Source organism: Erythrolamprus reginae, chromosome Z (genome assembly GCF_031021105.1).
Source record: "Erythrolamprus reginae isolate rEryReg1 chromosome Z, rEryReg1.hap1, whole genome shotgun sequence".
Classification (NCBI taxonomy): Eukaryota; Metazoa; Chordata; class Lepidosauria; order Squamata; family Dipsadidae; genus Erythrolamprus; species Erythrolamprus reginae.
In genome coordinates, this window is record NC_091963.1 from 105,234,306 (window position 1) to 105,255,312 (window position 21,007).

The 21,007-nt window shown below is 45.2% G+C and overlaps 1 protein-coding gene across 1 annotated transcript in view; it reads left to right on the top strand.

Moving 5' to 3' along the window:
* The window catches only part of LOC139154889 (gasdermin-A2-like), a 57,911-nt gene that overhangs the window by 21,430 nt on the left and 15,474 nt on the right, over nt 1-21,007 (top strand). Inside the window, exons 6-9 of the mRNA XM_070729948.1 lie at nt 2,129-2,167; nt 6,471-6,489; nt 8,628-8,656; nt 12,937-12,942. Coding sequence (XP_070586049.1) covers nt 2,129-2,167; nt 6,471-6,489; nt 8,628-8,656; nt 12,937-12,942 — 93 coding nt within the window. The remainder of the gene's footprint in view (nt 1-2,128; nt 2,168-6,470; nt 6,490-8,627; nt 8,657-12,936; nt 12,943-21,007) is intronic.

Below are 21,007 nucleotides of genomic sequence, written 5' to 3' on the forward strand. Positions count from 1 at the left end.
GAAGGTTGCAAAAGATGATCACATAACCCCAGGACAATGGAACTATCACAAATACATGCCAATTGCCTGAATTTTGATCATTTGACCACGAGGATAGTATAATGGTCATTGGAAAGCCGTCATAAGTCACTCTTTCTTTCTTTCTTTCTTTTCTTTTTTCTCATTTAATGAATTTCTATGATTTATACCTAGCTGTGCTCATTTACCAATAATTTACATATCCATTATTTACATATCATTACATACAGACCCAACTATATTCCATACATATTATTTACACATCTTTTCATTCAAATCCAAATATATTCCATACATTTCAAACCTACAGTACATTTTACTTCTACTTGTATTTTAACTCTTTTTTCCTCATTTTCTATATTCATATTCTACTTGTATTTTAACTCTTTTTTCCTCATTTTCTATATTCAGTCCAATCGTACCGTTTCTTCCATATTGCATAATATTCTGAATCCATTTACCCTTTTAGTTCAAATGTTAATTTGTCCATTTCGGCACTATCATATATTTTTCTATTATTACTAAGCTTTCAGAAGGTATAGTTTTTTTGTCTCCAACATTGTACAAATGCTATTCTTGCTGCTGTTATAAGATGTAATATAATTTATGTGTGTCAAGGTTCCAAACAGCATTCAAGAATTAAATTAGAGTCCAAAGCATGGCCTTCCTCAAAGTTGGAATTTATTAACAGAGCCATGTTAGCACATCTTAGGAGAAACCCAAATCTGAAGTCCCTTGGGTTTCTCCACCCAGTTTCAAGTTCATCCTCTGTCCTGACATGATCCACTCTGGTTCTGCCAACATGTGTGATGCTCCCATCAACTTCCGGGCAGGTGCTGAACAAAATATGACCTTGAGTATCTAGAATTTGTTATGGCTAGTACTCTCCCTGGCTTCGGGCTGACAATGTTTTTTTTTTTTATTATAGTCCCCTTAGTAATCCCGAACAAAAATATTTCTGGTGTATTTTCTACTTGAAGGCCTATTATAGATAGTCAGTTTGATATTTACACTTTGGCAACTGTTGTTTAAGTCTTTTACCCGCTTAAACTTCCAATAGTCTTCTTCATACTATCACCTTCGGAGTTCTCCCTGCCTCTATCGGCTAATCTGCTTAGTCACTCAAGTTCAGTATTCTCTCTCCTGTCCAGTTTCAGATGATCCCTTCTAGTGTTCTTGCCTTCAATCTTAGTCTTAGTCTCAATCTGAGTTATCCAAATGCTGTCATTTCTTCTTATACAGATCTCTTTGGTCTAAATCTTTCACATACCATAAATCTGTTGATCTCCTAATGTTTCCAAAGTCTTTCTCTTTTCCTTAGTCCACAGTTTTTCTTTGAGTTTAAATTATCTTTCCTTACTGTATTTTCTTTTGCTGTAGCATAGATTCTATTTTCTCTTAGTCCTTTTTAAACTTTCTTTTATTTTCTTTCATCCTAGAGCTCTCACTTTCACTCTTTCTTATGAGTCTTTTAGCCTTTACCTTCTCGGCAATGTTATTTTAAGTAATCGTTTTATTTTTATTTTTTTATTTATTCATTTGTCCAATATACAATACACATGGAAGATAATAGACATGAAGTAATATATATAAAGATAATATGTAAAAATAGAGGAGAAGATATATGAAAGGAAGAAAATATATATGATATACAGTATGAGATAAAGGAAAGACAATTGGACAGGGGACGAAATGGGGGGGGTTTCCTCTCCATTTCATAGAGTTCTCCAAACATGACAGGCCTCTAAGGGTCCCCAGACACAAAAAACCAGAAATTAATTGAAGGAGCTCATCTGTCCTCTCTGCACCTCCCCGACATCACCACTGGAAGTCCATTAGCATTCTTCTTCATGCCTTCCAGGATCCCCATTCACCAGCTACAATGAGACTGCATATTAGGATTTGGAGACACAAAATAGGATCCTGGGGTAATCTGTCCCTCTTTTCAAAAATGTTTGGCAGAGAAATTTGAATACATAATTAGAGTTTTCCATTTTCTCAGGGTTAGGTTTCTTTGAAAACTTAAATAAATCCTTCTTCCAAAAATTTTCATACAGTATTGTTAGCTAGCATAATGTAAACAATTGAGTTTTTTAAATTTTTACTTTAGGTATTTCTTATTACTCTACTGATAAAACAGGAACTTTTGGTAAGTGAACTTCAGTCATTTTATTTTGCTATTTTAATGAATATATTATGATATATCTGACTTCTTTATTCAGCTACTGTTTCTAGAGTAGACAACATTATCTAGATGAAGTAGGGGCACGTGCTAATTTTTTTTTACTGCCGGTTATGTGTGCATGGCTTATTTTATAGGCATGGCTTCATGGTCATGTGGGAATAGCTAGGGTATCATGTCATCAAGGGTTAGGATTAGGGTTCCCGGCCTCTCCTTGCCTCAAAGGCCTCAACAAGATACAATTTTCCTGTCTATTTATTTACTACTAATTCTTTGTTCTTCTCTCTCTCTCTCTCTCTCTCTCTCTCTCTCTTTCTTTCTTTCTCCCTTCCCTCTTTCCTTTTTCTTTCTTTCTCTTTCTCTTTTTCTTGTCCCTCTCCATTCCTTCATTCTTCTTTCTTTCTCTCTTTGTTTCTTTGTTTCTTGTCTCTCTCTCTTTCTTAATACCCTATATGAGCCCTAGACTCCACCCACCACAAACACTTTAAAAATACAATACTGTAACCTGGTCAGTATCTTAGTTTTGATAAATTCATTCTTACCAGGGAAATTTAAGCATTTGTGAGTTTCAAGTTAATCCTATTTTTTTTTTAAAAAAAAAAGAAGTTTTAACTTGTCAGTTAAGGGTATTCTGTATTATGATAGATTTAGTCAGCCATATATTTTTGTTTTGTTTGTATTTAATGTTTTGACTTTTTAATAAGTCTCTTTTTTAATATTTAAACATTTGCTTTTAAAATGAAAATGATTTTAACTGTATTTTATATTTTTTAGCTTTTAAAATTGTTTAAATCCCACTCTTCTTATACTAGTCTAGGAGTGTAATAAAAAATTGATTTACTGATCTGTAAGTTGCATGTTCATAAAGGTTAATTATGCAGATACTGTATATGAATTACTCAGACTCAGTCTTTTAAGTATAGAGCTTTTCTTTTAAAAAACAGAAGTAAAAGGGACATTGAATGAAAGACAGTGCTTTTGAATAAGCCTGAAAGAGCCATATTTTTGAGTATAAGACATACCTTCTCCCCACCCAAAAGAGGCTAAAACACACACACACACACCAAAAAAGATGGCAGCGGCCACAGACTAGCACTGACTGAACCAGTTCCATGATATCAGCATGACATCACCAGTGGTTTGTTACAGGTTCAGGCAAACAGGTCCGAACCAGGAGGAACCCACCTCTGATAAGACCCAAACTGGAAACCTTTGTTGACAGATGTTTAAGTCAAACTTAGAAAGTCCTAAGCAGAAGATAGACACAGAGACCTCCAAAATACAGTTCTTATACTCTGAATATAGCTTTTACAAAGTTTTTTTCAGCCCTAACGAGTAAAAGCTAAAAAGTGAAGCAATCTTCTGTGGTTTGCTAGCTAAGCGATCTTCCCCCTTTGCCTGCTTTTTTTCACTGCTGCTCCCTTCAAGAATCAACTGGGCTTCTGTTAGAAGCCTTTTTTCAGCCCTAATGAGGTGCTAGCCAGTGAAACAATCTTCCCTGATTTGCTAGCAAGTAATCTTCCACCTTTCTTCAACCCTAATGAGGTGCTAACGAGTGAAGTGATCTTCTTTACTTGCTAGCAGAGCAATCTTCCCTGTGTCTGCTTTTCTCATTCTCACTCTGAAGAGAGAGAGAAGTGAAGTGTTTTAGAAACTGTTTTTCATCCCCAACCAACAGATAAAAAGCAAGCATGCATGCTCAAAACCAGCAAACTAATGTGCTAAAGATGACCAGACTAAGGACTATCAGATAAATACTTGGCAAGCAGATTATTTTTCCCTTTTTTCCTGCCCCCAAAATTAAGGTGCGTCTTATACTCCAAAATATGGTATTTCCTACAATCTGCATCATACATCTTCCAACAGCCTGAATCATAAGAGTTTGTTTTGCAGATCAAAAGCTTCACTTATATTTAAATACTGAATATAGTCTGCTCTTCATATCTTTGAAGATGTTTCACTTCTCATCCAAACTTCTCCAGTTCTGAAGAAGCTTCTTGGATAAGAAATGAAAGGTCTTCAAAAAACAAAAACAAATCAGAAAGTTCAATTGCCTCTTGAAAAAATACTTTTGGGATGGCCATGATTTGGATGACCAAGAATCTCCATAGATACTCTTTAAACATACAGTATATCTTATTTTATTTTGAAACAATCATTTTCTTTTTGCTAATTACCTTACTTTTTTATTGTTGGCATTTTTTAGACCCTACAGAATAGTAGCGTTCCATTATTTGGCCTGATTCCTCCATCTCGAGCTTTCCAAAATTTAAAACCTTGAGTAACAGCATCTTGCAGTGCTGAATATGTAGCAGTGCTGAATATGAAATGCCAGCAAAACCCACCACTTGCTCCCAAAGTGGCCTAGAGCAGGGGTCAGCAATCTTAAACACTCAAAGATCCATTTGGACTCATTTTCCATGGAAAACAAAACTCAGAGAGCCACAAAACCAGGGTTGGAGTGGCTAACCCAACATCATGCACTCCCCCTTTACATCCTTATCCCTTCCTTCCTTCCTTCCATCCTCCCTCCCGATTTTACTTTTCTTTCTTTTCCCTCCTCTTATTTTACCTTTCTTCCCCCCTCCTTAATTTCACCTTCCTTCCTCCCCATTTATTTTACCTTCCTTCTCCCCCCCCTTCAATTTCACCTTCCTTCCTCCCCCCTCTGATTTTACCTTCCTTCTTTTCCCCTCTTCTTTTACCTTCCTTCCCCTCCTGAATTTATCTTCCTTCCTCATCCTTTCACTTTCCTTCCCTCCCCCTCATCTGATTTTACCTTCTTTCCCTCCTGATTTTACTCTCCTTTCCCCTTCATTCCTGAGTTCTACTGCCAAGGTTCCAGGTAGCATCCAAACTAAATCAGAACTCAAAGTATTCCTCAAAGTTCCAATTTATTTCTGGAGACATCCTGGCACCTGCACTGGGAAACCCACCCAGTTGAAAGTTCACATCCCTTGTCCCCCACTCACAAACTTGTTGCCCACTCAGAATGTGACTGGGGAGGGGGTTCAATTCATTGCCCAGTTAATGAAAAGCTCCAGGCTGACAGCATTGCTTTCAATGACATTCAGCTCCAGATCAGACCAGGCTTTTTTTTTCTTTGCATGAAGTGGGAACACCGAGTGAAGAAAAACAACACTACAACGCAGCGGTGATGGGAGGTTTCATATTGGGTATGTATCCTATCTTCATCAGACTGCTACTTCTTTGTGACTAAGGTTGCTTTTTACAGCCTGGAGAGGAACAACAGCACCCTTTGTTTTGGCTGCCACTGCTGCTGCCCTTCCACCACAGAGGTCCAGCAAAGCCTCGCCAAAATGGCAGGTCCACTCAGGGATGCTTCCTCTTTCCCTTCCCCAGGATTGCACTAAGTGGCGGCTCATGTCCCTCCAGGGTCACACAAAATTATTGAATTTTTTTAAAAAAGCTGTTGCTTATGCTATATACAAAAAAAACCCCATGCATGGGTAACAGAAAACAGAACAAAAAGAAAAAACTGCAAACATATATACATATATATATATATATCTCACATGTTTTAACTGAATGTTTAAAATTAAGGGAGACTAGGATAGCACTATTTCGGCCTTGTTCTGGCCTCATCAACTAGCCATACCCTTACTGGGATTTGATCCTGGGGCTTCTGCCTTGTAAGGCAAAGAATGAACCTCTAGGCCACCAGATCTGATCTCTTCAGCTTTGTACCAGGGAGGGGCTATATGTTTTTTCTGTTGGATCACCCTGGTATATTGAAGGAACGTCACAGCTCCTTTTTGCCTCTAGGCCCAACCCAGGGCCATTTCAAGGCAATTAATTTATTCGTAGCCAACAAATTATGTTCTGTGTGTATCACATGTTTTTGCTGAATTCTGCCTTGTAAGACAGAGAATTAACCTCTAGGCCACCAGATCTGATCCCTTCAGCTTTGTACTAGGGAGAGGCTATATGTTTTTTTAGTAAAAAAGGAAGGGTGTGGCTAGCTGATGAGGCCAGAACAAGACCGAAATGGTACCATCCTAGTCTCCCTTAATTTTAAAGTTTCAGCTAAAAACATTTGATACATACAGAATATAGTTGTCGGCTATGAATAAATTAACTGCCTTGAAATGGTCCTGGGTTGGGCCTAGAGGCAAAAAGGAGCTGTGACGTTCCTTCAATATACCAGGGTGATCCGACATAAAAAAACATACAGCCCCTCCCTGGTACAAAGCTGGAGGGATCAAGGTCTGGTGGCTCAACTGCTAAGTCTCTGCCTTACTAGGCAGAGACTGCCAGATCGAATCCCAGTAAGGAAGGGTGTGGCTAGCTGATGAGGCCAGAACAAGGCCGAAATGGTACCATCCTAGTCTCCTAGTCTCACTTAATTTTAAAATTTCAGCTAAAAACATTTGCTACATACAGAATATATATGAAGTAACTATGACTCTCTTATAGTATAGTTACAGAGCTCGAACGCCTCCACGTGGCGACCGCCGGGGAGGGATCATTACGAATCCCGAGCTAAGATTCGAGCCACCCCTCTACCTGACATCAACAGGCAGAGAACTACAGTCGGTTAACAAATTAACTCAAAAAGTCCTAATCCCTCCGGACGATGGACTCCGACTGCCGAAGGGACAGCAGCCCAGATAGATTGGAACAACAAATGTACCCGTGCCAATGCGGCGAGCAATTCCAAACCAAACGTGGCCTGGGGATGCATAAATCACTAGAGGCAAAAAAAGGAGCTGTGACGTTCCTTAAAAATATACCAGGGTGATCCGACAAAAATATACCAGGGTGATCCGACATAAGAAAAAACATATACCCCCTCCCTGGTACAGAGCTGGAAGGATTCAGATCTGATGGGTCTAATTGCTAGCTCTCTGCTTTACAATGCAGAAGCTTCCCAGATCGAATCCCAGTAAAGAAAGGGTGTGGCGACGTTTCGACGAGTATTTGCCTTAGAACAAGGACAGAAACACCAGCCTGAAGATGACGAGTGGGACCTCGTCGAAACATCGCCAGAAATTTCCAAATCCTACACGGGAAGAAACCCGAATATACCAAGACCGTAATACCTGTACCCGTGAAAATCTACGAAAACAAATATATATATGTGTGTGTGTGTGTGTGTGTGTGTGTGTGTTTTCGTAGATTTTCACGGGTACAGGTATGACGGTCTTGGTATATTCGGGTTTCTTCCCGTGTAGGATTTGGAATTTTCCAAATCCTATACGGGAAGAAACCCGAATATACCAAGACCATCATATATATATATATATATATATATATATATATATATATATATATATATATATATATATATATATATATATATATATGTCACATGTTTTTTTGCTGAATTTGTGGAATGAGTTTGGTGATCATACTCTTTTTCTGGGCTCCAGCTACCCAATAGTTGTTAGCATGCCTTATCAGTGCGCTGTTGTTTTGGGGGCAGGGCTGCCACTCTTTGTGCGTTCACCTCTGCCGGATGCTTGTGTGATTTATGCATCCCCAGGCCACGTTTGGTTTGGAATTGCTCGCCGCATTGGCACGGGTACATTTGTTGTTCCAATCTATCTGGGCTGCTGTCCCTTCGGCAGTCGGAGTCCATCGTCCGGAGGGATTAGGACTTTTTGAGTTAATTTGTTAACCGACTGTAGTTCTCTGCCTGTTGATGTCAGGTAGAGGGGTGGCTCGAATCTTAGCTCGGGATTCGTAATGATCCCTCCCCGGCGGTCGCCACGTGGAGGCGTTCGAGCTCTGTAACTATACTATAAGAGAGTCATAGTTACTTCATATATATTCTGTATGTAGCAAATGTTTTTAGCTGAAATTTTAAAATTAAGTGAGACTAGGAGACTAGGATGGTACCATTTCGGCCTTGTTCTGGCCTCATCAGCTAGCCACACCCTTCCTTACTGGGATTCGATCTGGCAGTCTCTGCCTAGTAAGGCAGAGACTTAGCAGTTGAGCCACCAGACCTTGATCCCTCCAGCTTTGTACCAGGGAGGGGCTGTATGTTTTTTTATGTCGGATCACCCTGGTATATTGAAGGAACGTCACAGCTCCTTTTTGCCTCTAGGCCCAACCCAGGACCATTTCAAGGCAGTTAATTTATTCATAGCCGACAACTATATTCTGTATGTATCAAATGTTTTTAGCTGAAACTTTAAAATTAAGGGAGACTAGGATGGTACCATTTCGGTCTTGTTCTGGCCTCATCAGCTAGCCACACCCTTCCTTTTTTACTGAAAAAACATATAGCCTCTCCCTAGTACAAAGCTGAAGGGATCAGATCTGGTGGCCTAGAGGTTAATTCTCTGTCTTACAAGGCAGAATTCAGCAAAAACATGTGATACACACAGAACATAATTTGTTGGCTACGAATAAATTAATTGCCTTGAAATGGCCCTGGGTTGGGCCTAGAGGCAAAAAGGAGCTGTGACGTTCCTTCAATATATATATGTATATATATATGTATATATATATATATATATATATATATATATATATATATGTATGTATGTATGTATGTATGTATGTATGTATATATGTATATATGTGTGTGTGTGTGTGTGTGTGTGCTTTTTTATGTCGGATTACCCTGGTATATTGAAGGAACGTCACAGCTCCTTTTTGCCTCTAGGTCCAACCCAAGACCATTTCAAGGCAGTTAATTTATATATAGCCGACAACTATATTCTGCATGTGTCTGTATAGTTGTCAGCTAAAAAAAACATTTGACATATATATATATATATATATATATATATATATATATATATATATATGTATAAAAATATATGTATCACATGTTTTTGCTGAATTTTTTTAAAATTAAGGGAGACTAGAGTAGCGCTATTTCGGCCTTGCTCTGGCCTCATCATGTAGCCATACCCTTGCTGGGATTTGATCCGGCAGTTTCTGCCTTGTGAAGCAGAAAATTAACCTCTAGGCCACCAGACTTGATCCCTTTCAGTTCTGTACCAGGGAGGGGCCATATGTTTTTTATGTCTTTAAAATTAAGGGAGAGTAGAACAAGGCCGAAATGGTGCCATCCTAGTCTCCCTTAATTTTAAAAATTCAGCAAAACCCCCCATGTGATACATTCAAAAATATATTTAGTCGGTTATGAATAAATTAACTGCCTTGAAATGACCCTTGGTTGGACCTAGAGGCAAAAAGGAACTGTGACGTTCCTTCAATATACCAGGGTGATCCGACATAAAAAAACCATAGTATAACCCCATAGTTGTTTTATATAATGCTAAAGGGGGATGATGCCTGAGCACCTGACTTTTTTCACTTGTTGCATAATTATTTGGGGCTTGGTGCTGGAGCAGAATAAGGTCCCTTTCTACTATTTTATTCTGTTATTCTGGTTGCCTAATTATTGACATCACTAGCATACAAAGATTCCAACTGAAATTAGCATGATCAATAATTTAAAGAACAGAAGACTACAAATAGGCAAACTTTGATCAGCCGATATGCAAGAGAAAAAACCATGTTAAGCTTGTTTATAACTTATTTGTTAACTAAATTTGTTATGAGTGGAAATAATAGATTTATAAGATATATTTGCTCCCAACTATTATATTATGTTCACAGAATGGTTTTTATTTCTTGCACCGTTCCATTTTTTGGCCTACTAGTTCCTCCCCTTCCTAAATCTCTTCCTCAATATCTTTTTTTTATTCCTTCTTTTATCTTAACCAAAAACGTCTAAAATATCATTAGGCATCTAATCAAACCTGTTATCTTCTTCATTACAATATCATTATAATTTTCTTCATAATTGGTACAGTATTTCGTATATTTTTTTAGAACAATTGTTTAAATCAAACTTCCATATGATAAATATTCAGATTTTCCATTTAAAACATATTCCATAATGTTTTAAAGTTAAAATAATTACTATCTCAATCACTAAATAACAATTCAGGGTTACTCAGTCATTAATTGTAAAATCCTTCTTCTACAAGATGATATTTATCTTGTAGAAGAAGAAACCACACTCTCAAAAAAAGTAAATATATTCATATTAATTATGTAGAACAAATGATTAATGCCAAAATTCATACTATTAGAATAAATTGAATGGATTGGGATAGATTGGAATAGAGTAGGGTAGGGTAGGGTAGGGTAGGGTAGGGTAAGATAGAATAGAATAGAATGGAATGGAGATATGAATAGAGCAGAGTAGAATATATAGAACAATATAATAGAATGAAGAATGAATAGAACAGAACAGAGATTGGTGTAGAGATTAGATTAGAGTAGAGCAGAACAGAACAGAATAGAATAATAGAATAGAACAGAACAGAGGTTGGAATAGAGATTAGAGCAGAACAGAAGAGAATAGAATGTAGAATAGAATGTGGAATAGAGTAGAGTAGAATAGAGTAGAATAGAATAGAATAATAGAATAGAAGGAAGAATAAATAGAACAGAACAGAGATTGGAATGGAGATTACAATAGAGTAAAGCAGAACAGAACAGAATAATAAAATAGAATGAAGAATGAATAGAACAGAACGGAGATTGGCATAGAGATTAGAATAGAGCAGAACAGAACAAAATAGAATAGGAGATAAGAATAGAGTATATAGAATAATAGAATAGAATGAAGAATGAATAGAACAGAACAGAGATTTGATCTTGTTTCATTAGTTTCCCTGATGGAACATTGGACGAAATGTTTCACAGTAATCCAGACTCTGTGCTCAAAGAGACCTATACCCTGCATTGTTGAGTCTCTCTATAGCTGCTTGACGTCACTTCCCTCCTCTCTTTCCTCCAGCGCTCTCCCAAAGTCACAAAGAAAAAAACAGCTGGACAGCAAATTGGAGGGAATTTGGAGATTAGGTTACAGTTCCTATACAACTATGCCAGGGCTCCACTGGTTCAGCACTTTCAGCTCAGTCTTTGAGTCTCCCATTTGTCTCTCTTTACTCTGATCTCTCGCTGTCGTTGAAATAAGTTATCCCGTTCATCTTCAAACTCTAATCCCTCAGCAACCCCTGCAAGGTCCACAGTTACCTTCCTCCCCACCCTACACATCCCGGCTGTGCGGCTTTGAAAAATGCTGCACAGGAGTTTCCTGTTGGGTGCGTGACCATGCAGCCACACACCTTAGAGTGGATTCCCCGTCTCCCAGTTAGTATTACTTTTGCACAAATATTTATAATTATGCTCATAAGTGGTTTCCCAACTTTGTTTGCATGGTATTTCCTGTGGATGTGCCCCCCAAACCATGCAAGCATCATGTTCTAATTGCACTTCTGAGCAGGCATTAATTTGTAACGTCTTTGTGCTGTTAATATATTTTAACCACTCATCTTCTTCTTTGTCCCCTTTTCCAGCATATGGTGATGTTAAACTCTGTGGGTCCTGGGGATTGGAACACCATGTTTTATTTTTCTCATTTTTATATATATCATATTGTTTGTTTTCATATATAGGAGCTCTCCTGGTTTATTGGTTGGGAATGAAGATTATTGGTATGTAGAAAAATGTTCAATTTTCTATTTCCATAAGATACCCTACTAATGCATTGATCACATGTGGTGTTAGGTGCCCTGGATATGCAGCTTGCCTTTTTCCTTCTTTGTAAGGGTGTGTGCACCATTAATTTCATTATTTTAGGGTCCAAGACACATCGACCTGTCCATCCCATAGGTAAATTGGGGAAAAGGAATCCTCAATCTGAGTATTGTATTGGCAGTTCTGTGTTAGCAAATACAGTGATCCCCCGGTTATTGCGTCCCCGACCATTGCGAATGGGCTACATCGCGATTTTTCAACCCGGAAGTAAAAACACCATCTGCGCATGTGCGCCCTTTTTTCCTATGGCCACACATGCGTAGATGGTGTTCCCCGCCGGGCAGATCAGCTGCTGGGCGGCTTCCCTGGGTCTTTCCCCTCTTGCTGGCGGGAGGGCGAGAAGCCCCCCCCAGCACCCACTCGCCCTCCGTTCGCCCGCCCTTCGCCTGGCCACCCGCCATTTGCTCGCTGCTCGCCCGGCCACCCGGGTTCGTTTGGCTTCGGGACTCAGTTGGGAAGCGGCACGGGTGTTTTAAAAGGTCTCCGCCGGCATGGGGGGCTTCTTAGCACCCCCCCAAACCCGGGTTGGGGGTTCGGGGGGGGTAGGAAGCCCCCCATGCCGGCAGAGACCTTTTAAAACACCCGTGCCGCTTCCCAGCTGAGTCCTCAAGCCAAGCGCAGAAGTTAGCCTTGAATCCCTTTGAATCCCGCCGCTTCTGCTGGATACGGGCGATGGGGGGGGCGAGCTGCCACACCCCTGGCTTCCGCACCGTTCGTCCCACCCACCGCCCGTATCCAGCAGAAGCTGCTGGATTCAAAGTGCTGGGGTGGGGGGCTGTCGGGACACCCACCCCCACCCCAGCACTTTGAATCCCGCCGCTTCTGTTGGATATGGGCGATGGGGGGGCGAGCTGCCACAGCCCCTGGCTTCCTCACCGCTCATCCCACCCACCGCCCATATCCAGCAGAAGCTGCTGGATTCAAAGTGATTCAGGGAACAGAATGGAGCCTTCCGCGGCGGGGCTGGTAGGAGGGGAGCCGAGGGGATAACCGAGCCCAGCCCCGTGGCATTCGCCTTCCTCCCGCCTGCAGCCGAGTGATCGTGGGCTCCTTCGCAACCTCAGAGAGCTTCCTGGTTTTCGTGAGCTTTCATGCCCAGGAAGCTCTCCGAGGTTGCGAAGGAGCCCAGGATCACTCAGCTGCGGGTGGCAGGAAAGCGAATGTCACGGGGCTGGGCTCGGCTCCCCCCCCTTATCAGCCCCGCCGCGGAACGCTCCATTCTGTTCCCTGCCGGCCCGATTGAGCGGCCGGCGGTCTCCATTCAGGGAACAGAATGGAGCCTTCCGCGGCGGGGCTGCTAAGGGGGGGGAGCCGAGCCCAGCCCCGTGACATTCGCTTTCCTGCCACCCGCAGCCGAGTGATCGTGGGCTCCTTCGCAACCTCAGAGAGCTTCCTGGTTTTCGTGAGCTTTCATGCCCAGGAAGCTCTCTGAGGTTGCGAAGGAGCCCAGGATCACTCGGCTGCGGGTGGCAGGAAAGCGAATGTCATGGGGCTGGGCTCGGCTCCCCCAGCCCCGCCGCGGAACGCTCCATTCTGTTCCCTGCCGGCCCGATTGAGCGGCCGGCGGTCTCCATTCAGGGAACAGAATGGAGCGTTCCGCGGCGGGGCTGCTAGGGGGGGGGGAGCCGAGCCCAGCCCCGTGACATTCGCTTTCCTGCCACCCGCAGCCGAGTGATCGTGGGCTCCTTTGCAACCTCAGAGAGCTTCCTGGTTTTCGTGAGCTTTCATGCCCAGGAAGCTCTCCGAGGTTGCGAAGGAGCCCAGGATCACTCGGCTGCGGGTGGCAGGAAAGCGAATGTCACGGGGCTGGGCTCGGCTCCCCCAGCCCCGCCGCGGAACGCTCCATTCTGTTCCCTGCCGGCCCGATTGAGCGGCCGGCGGTCTCCATTCAGGGAACAGAATGGAGCCTTCCGCGGCGGGGCTGCTAAGGGGGGGGAGCCGAACCCAGCCCCGTGACATTCGCTTTCCTGCCACCCGCAGCCGAGTGATCGTGCGCTCCTTCGCAACCTCAGAGAGCTTCCTGGTTTTCGTGAGCTTTCATGCCCAGGAAGCTCTCTGAGGTTGCGAAGGAGCCCAGGATCACTCGGCTGCGGGTGGCAGGAAAGCGAATGTCATGGGGCTGGGCTGGGCTCCCCCAGCCCCGCCGCGGAACGCTCCATTCTGTTCCCTGCCGGCCTGATTGAGCGGCCGGCGGTCTCCATTCAGGGAACAGAATGGAGCGTTCCGCGGCGGGGCTGCTAAGGGGGGGGAGCCGAGCCCAGCCCCGTGACATTCGCTTTCCTGCCACCCGCAGCCGAGTGATCGTGGGCTCCTTCGCAACCTCAGAGAGCTTCCTGGTTTTCGTGAGCTTTCATGCCCAGGAAGCTCTCCGAGGTTGCGAAGGAGCCCAGGATCACTCGGCTGCGGGCGGCAGGAAAGCGAATGTCACGGGGCTGGGCGCTAGCTCTCGCCGCTTTCGAGCTGAGTCCTGAAGCGAATTCGCTTCAGGACTCATCTCGAAAGCCCGCTAGCGAGGAGCCGAAGATTGGGGGCGGGGCGGCTGTTTTAAAACGTCGCCGCCAGCATGGGGGGCTTGCCAGCACCCCCCGGACCCCCAACCCGGGTTTGGGGGGCTGCTAGGAAGCCCCCCATGCCGGCGGCGACGTTTTAAAACAGCCGTGCCGCCCCCAATCTTCGGCTCCTCGCTAGCGCTGCGGAAGTTAAAAACACCATCTGCACATGCGCAGATGGTGTTTTTACTTCCGCAGCGCTACTTCGCGAAAACCCACTCGTTGCGGGGGGTCCTGGAACGGAACCCTCGCAACGAGCGGGGGATCACTGTACTTCAGAAGAAAAGGATTTAGGGATAGTGATTTCTGACAGTCTCAAAATGGGGTGAACAGTGCAGTCAGGCGGTAGGGAAAGCAAGTAGGATGCTTGGCTGCATAGCTAGAGGTATAACAAGCAGGAAGAGGGAGATTATGATCCCACTATAAAGAGTGCTGGTGAGACCACATTTGGAATACTGTGTTCAGTTCTGGAGACCTCACCTACAAAAAGATATTGACAAAATTGAAGGGGTCCAAAGATGGGCTACAAGAATTGTGGAAGATCTTAAGCATAAAATGTATCAGGAAAGACTTAATGAACTCAATCTGTATAGTCTGGAGGACAGAAGGAAAAGGGGGGACATGATCGAAACATTTAAATATGTTAAAGGGTTAAATAAGGTCCAGGAGGGAAGTGTTTTTAATAAGAAAGTGAACACAAGAACAAGGGGACACAATCTGAAGTTAGTTGGGGGAAAGATCAAAAGCAACATGAGAAAATATTATTTTACTGAAAGAGTAGTAGATCCTTGGAACAAACTTCCAGCAGACGTGGTTGATAAATCCACAGTAACTGAATTTAAACATGCCTGGGATAAACATATATCCATCCTAAGATAAAATACAGAAAATAGTATAAGGGCAGACTAGATGGACCATGAGGTCTTTTTCTGCCGTCAGACTTCTATGTTTCTATGTTTCTATTACAAGGGGGAGAGATGGTGGTAGGGTTTGTGGCCTTAATTCAGATATGTCACCAGTTATAGTAAGTCGCAATGGAACACTGGGTGGATTTTCCCTAATGTTCTGGGCAATGCAAGCTGTACAGTGACTACCACCGCAGGGAGGCAGAACCAATTAGGAGGTTCTGCCCCAGGCACATAATGGATTTCATACCCCAGGACCCGGATGGGTTTCAGAGGCAGCTTGGGGAAATTCCCAACTCGTTTGTCCATAATTTATGGCTCGGTCAGCTGGGCTCCGGAAACGACGACCGCGGGATTTGGCCGAGCCGCCTGTTGTTCACAGCTTGTTGTTCACAGCCCCGCAGCATGCTGCCTGCTGTCTGAGTTCAGCAGAGATTGTTTTTATTCAGCGTGGGAAGATCTTGCTGCACCCTGCTTCGTGGCGTTTGTTTCAATCTATCTCAGCCATGGAGATTTTGTGGAGGAAGCAGCTGGGCTGCGGCGGAATGGCGGCTCCCCTTGATTACAACGGGAGGCTGTAGCTGAGACTGGGGGGAGAGATTGATACTGAAAAGAGCGGAGCTTTGAAGGGAGGAGAGAACGAGGAGAGACGGGACCGAGAGGCGAAGGTGACGCTGGTTGGAGGTGCTGCTGCTGGAAACGACTCCCCCCCCCCATGAACTAAGGACGCTTGTGAGCTGCTTGGTGGGAGCGCCCAAGCGTCGGAGGCTCTACAGGGTGAAAAGACCTGCATGGAAAGATTAGACTGGATATTGCTGTCGAGGAGGAGGAGGTGGTGGTCCGTGAGAGGAGCGTGGAGACTGAGGGAGATGTCGAAGCGATATCGAGGTGGAAAAGAGAGTTCTTGGAGGCCATGCTGTGGGGTCTGGCAGACAGAGAACTGGAAATGTCGCTCGGAAATCAGCGACGTCATCGGAGGCCACCGAGGAGTGACCAGCGAGGGTCCTATGAGAGCCAAGAGATTGGTGATGGAACTGAGGGACTGAGAAGAGACTTGGGAGACATCATAGCGCCAGAAAGGGGTGACTAATATCAAGAAGTGATCCTTCCTTTTAACCAGGTTGAGATGCTCTCCTGGGACCCTGAACATTGTTACAATCCAGAACTTCCAATTAAGAACTAATTAAGAACTTAACACTATTAAGAACTTAACACTATCTTATTGCTGACTAATTTCCAATATTTTTTATATTATATATATATATATATATATATATATATATATATATATATATATATATATAATATTTATAGGTTTTTAAATTTTGATAAATTTAGATATTTTTTCTTATTGTATTTTAATAATCAAGTTAATCTATTTTAATTATTACTAATTTAATCTTAATATTATTGGGGGGTTTCTTAATGAATGGATGACTGCGGTGTATGTGATATTGTGCATAGGATGAATGATTGGTGTGAGTGTGATGGTTGGAGTGGGTGGGGTTATGGTATGCATGAGATGAATGAAAATAGCATGAATGACAGATCTGGCCCTCCTGATGCTCGGGAGGCAGGAGAGGAAGGGGCACCACTCTCTGGGGTGGCAGAGGGTCGGAATATTCCAGTGTTGCTGGGGAGAGGCAGATATGGCGGGGGCCACAGAGTTAGCCGTTCCAAGGGAACGAGGGATCGTTGCTTAATAACGATCCCTTGTTCTGGCTCTGTGAGCCCAATCTTGGGTATTGGTGATGAGTGTAACTCTGGCCCTGGACTCAGGTTGCTACTGCTTAATGCCAGGTCAGTGGTAAATAAAGCTCTCCTCATCCAGGATTTGATCCTGGATGAGGAGGCCGACCTGGCATGTATTACTGAAACCTGGCTGGGCCCAGAGGGAGGTGTTCCTCTCTCTGAAATCTGCCCAGCTGGGTTTCAGATATGGCATCAACCTCGACCCCAGGGAAGGGGGAGGAGTGGCTATTATAGCCAGGGAGAGCCTTTGCCTACGTAGACTCATTGCTCTGGAAATTGCGGGTTGCGAGTCGGCGGAGTCTCTTGCGGAGGCCTGGAACAAGGCTGCAGCGGAGGCTCTTGACCGGATTTGATCCTGGATGAGGAGGCCGACCTGGCATGTATTACTGAAACCTGGCTGGGCCCGGAGGGAGGAGTTCCTCTCTCTGAAATCTGCCCAGCCGGGTTTCAGATATGGCATCAACCTCGACCCCAGGGAAGGGGGGGATGAGTGGCTATTATAGCCAGGGAGAGCCTTTGCCTACGTGGACTCATTGCTCCAGAGATTGCGGGTTACAAGTCTCTCCTGATGAAGTTGGACTTAGGGGTTCAGGTGGGCTTATTTCTCACGTACCTGCCTCCCAGCTGCGTGTCAAAAGCCCTGCCTGTGCTACTCGAGGAGGTAGCTGGGTTGGCGGTGGAGTTCCCCAGACTTATTGTCTTGGGGGACTTCAACCTGCCGTCACTCGGCAAAACCTCTGGGTTGGCACAGGAGTTCATGGCCACCATGACAGCCATGGACCTGACTCAAGTAGTTCAGGGTCCGACTCATGAAGGAGGACACGCACCTGACATGGTATTCCTCTCTGAGCAACTGAGTAATGGTCTGAGACTAAGGGGCTTAGAAGCATTGCCTTTGTCATGGTCAGACCATTTTCTACTACGGCTTGACTTCCTGGCTCCAATCCTTCCCCGCAGGGAGGCGGAACCAATTAAGATGTTCCGCCCCAGACGCCTGATGGACCCAGAGGGCTTTCAGACGGCGCTTGGGGTTATTCCAGATGCACTCGTCCACAGTTCGGCGGAGTCTCTTGCGGAAGCCTGGAACAAGGCTGCAGCGGAGGCTCTTGATCGGATTGCGCCTTTGTGACCTCTCCGCGGCGCTAGATCCTGTAGAGCTCCATGGTTCAACGAGGAGCTCCAGGAGTTGAAACGCCAGAAGAGACGTCTAGAGAAGCGATGGAGGAAGAGTAAGTCTGAATCTGATTGAACACTTGTAAGAGCTTTTATTAAGACTTACAAAGTGGCGCTCAAGGCGGCAAGATGCGCGTATCATGCTGGCTTGATTGCATCAGCGGAATCCCGCCCGGCCGCTCTGTTTAGGGTGACCCGCTCCCTTCTTAACCAAGGGGGAGTTGGGGAGCCCTTACAGAGTAGTGCCGAGGACTTTAACACGTTTTTCGCTGATAAAATCGCTCAGATTCGGGCGGACCTTGACTCCAATTGGAAAACAGAGTCGGCTGACAATGAGTCAGTTGAGGTGACTGGGGCCCGTACTTGTCCACCTGTCTGGGAAGAGTTTGATCTGGTGACACCTGATGAAGTGGACAAGGCCATTGGAGCTGTGAGTTCTGCCACCTGTTTACTGGATCCGTGTCCCTCCTGGCTGGTCTCGACCAGCAGGGAGGTGACATGGAGCTGGGTCCAGGAGATTATCAACGCTTCCTTGGGGAGGGGATCTTTCCCATCATCCTATAAAGAGGCGCTCGTGCGCCCCGTCCTCAAGAAGCCTTCCCTGGACCCAGCCGTACTTAACAACTACCGGCCAGTCTCCAACCTTCCCTTTATGGGGAAGGTTGTCGAGAAGGTGGTGGCACTCCAGCTCCAGCGATCCTTGGAAGAAGCCGATTATCTAGGTCCCCAGCAGTCGGGTTTCAGGCCTGGTTACAGCACGGAAACTGCTTTGGTCGCATTGATGGATGATCTCTGGTGGGCCCGGGACAGGGGTTTATCCTCTGTCCTGGTGCTTCTTGACCTCTCAGCGGCTTTCGATACCATCGACTATGGTATCCTTCCGCACCGGCTGGAGGGGTTGGGGGTGGGAGGCACTGTTCTTCAGTGGTTCTCCTCCTACCTCTCCGGTCGGTCGCAGTCAGTGTTAGTGGGGGATCAGAGGTCGACTCCGAGGTCTCTCCCTTGTGGGGTGCCTCAGGGGTCGGTCCTCTCCCCCCTACTATTTAATATCTACATGAAACTGCTGGGTGAGATCATCCAAGGGCACGGGGTGAGGTATCATCAGTACACTGATGATACCCAGCTTTACATCTCTACCCCATGCCCAGTCAATGAAGCGGTGGAAGTGATGTGCCGGTGCCTGGAGGCTGTTGGGGCCTGGATGGGTGTCAACAGACTCAAACTCAACCCGGATAAGACGGAGTGGCTGTGGGTTTTGCCTCCCAAGGACAATTCCATCTGTCCTTCCATTACCCTGGGGAGGGAATTATTGACCCCCTCGGAGAGGGTCCGCAACTTGGGCGTCCTCCTCGATCCACAGCTCACATTAGAGAACCACCTTTCAGCTGTGGCGAGGGGGGCGTTTGCCCAGGTCCGCCTGGTGCACCAGTTGCGGCCCTATCTGGACCGGGACTCACTGCTCACAATCACTCATGCCCTCATCACGTCGAGGTTCAACTACTGTAATGCTCTCTACATGAGGCTACCTTTGAAAAGTGTTCGGAAACTTCAGATCGTGCAGAATGCAGCTGTGAGAGCAGTCATGGGCCTACCTAGGTATGTCCATGTTTCACCAACACTCCGCAGTCTGCATTGGTTGCCGGTCACAATTCAAAGTGTTGGTTATGACCTTTAAAGCCCTTCATGGCATCGGAGCAGAATATCTCCGAGACCGCCTTCTGCCGCACGAATCCCAGCGACCAATTAGGTCCCACAGAGTGGGCATTCTCCGGGTCCCGTCAACTAAACAATGTCGGTTGGCGGGCCCCAGGGGAAGAGCCTTCTCTGTGGTGGCCCCGGCCCTCTGGAATCAACTCCCCCCGGAGATTAGAACTGCCCCTACTCTCCTTGCCTTTCGTAAGCTCCTTAAAACCCACCTGTGTCGTCAGGCATGGGGGAACTGAGGCATTTCCCCTTGGCGTACAATTTATAAATGGTATGTGTGTATGTATGTGTGTTAGAAAATGGGGTTTTTTAAATGTTTTTTAGTAGGAATTTAGATTTGTCGCAAATTGTTTTTTCACTTGTTGTGAGCCGCCCCGAGTCTGCGGAGAGGGGCGGCATACAAATCTAAATAAATAAATAATAAATAAATAAATAAATTGCGCCTTTGCGGCCTCTCTGTGGCGCTAGACCCCGTAGAGCTCCATGGTTCAACGAGGAGCTCCGGGAGTTGAACCGCCAAAAGAGACGTCTAGAGAAACGATGGAGGAAGAGTAGGTCTGAATCTGATCGAACACTTGTAAGAGCTTTTATTAAGACTTACAAAGTGGTGCTCAAGGCGGCAAGATGTGCGTACCATGCCACCTTGATTGCATCAGTGGAATCCCGCCCGGCTGCTCTGTTTAGGGTGACCCGCTCCCTTCTTAACCAGGGGGGAGTTGGGAAGCCCTTACAGAGCAGTGCTGAGGATTTTAACACGTTTTTCGCTGGTAAAGTCGCTCAGATCCGGGCTGATCTCGACTCCAATTGGAAAACAGAGTCGACTGACAATGAGTCAGTCGAGGTGACTGGGGCACGTACTTGTCCACCTGTCTGGGAAGAGTTTGATCTGGTGACACCAGATGAAGTGGACAAGGCCATTGGAGCTGTGAGTTCCGCCACCTGTTTACTGGATCCGTGTCCCTCTTGGTTGGTCTCGGCCGGCAGGGAGGTGACACGGAGCTGGGTCCAGGAGATTACCAATGCTTCCTTGGGGAGGGGAGTTTTTCCAACACTCTATAAAGAAGCGCTCGTGCGCCCCCTCCTCAAGAAGCCTTCCCTGGACCCAGCCGTACTTAATAACTATCGTC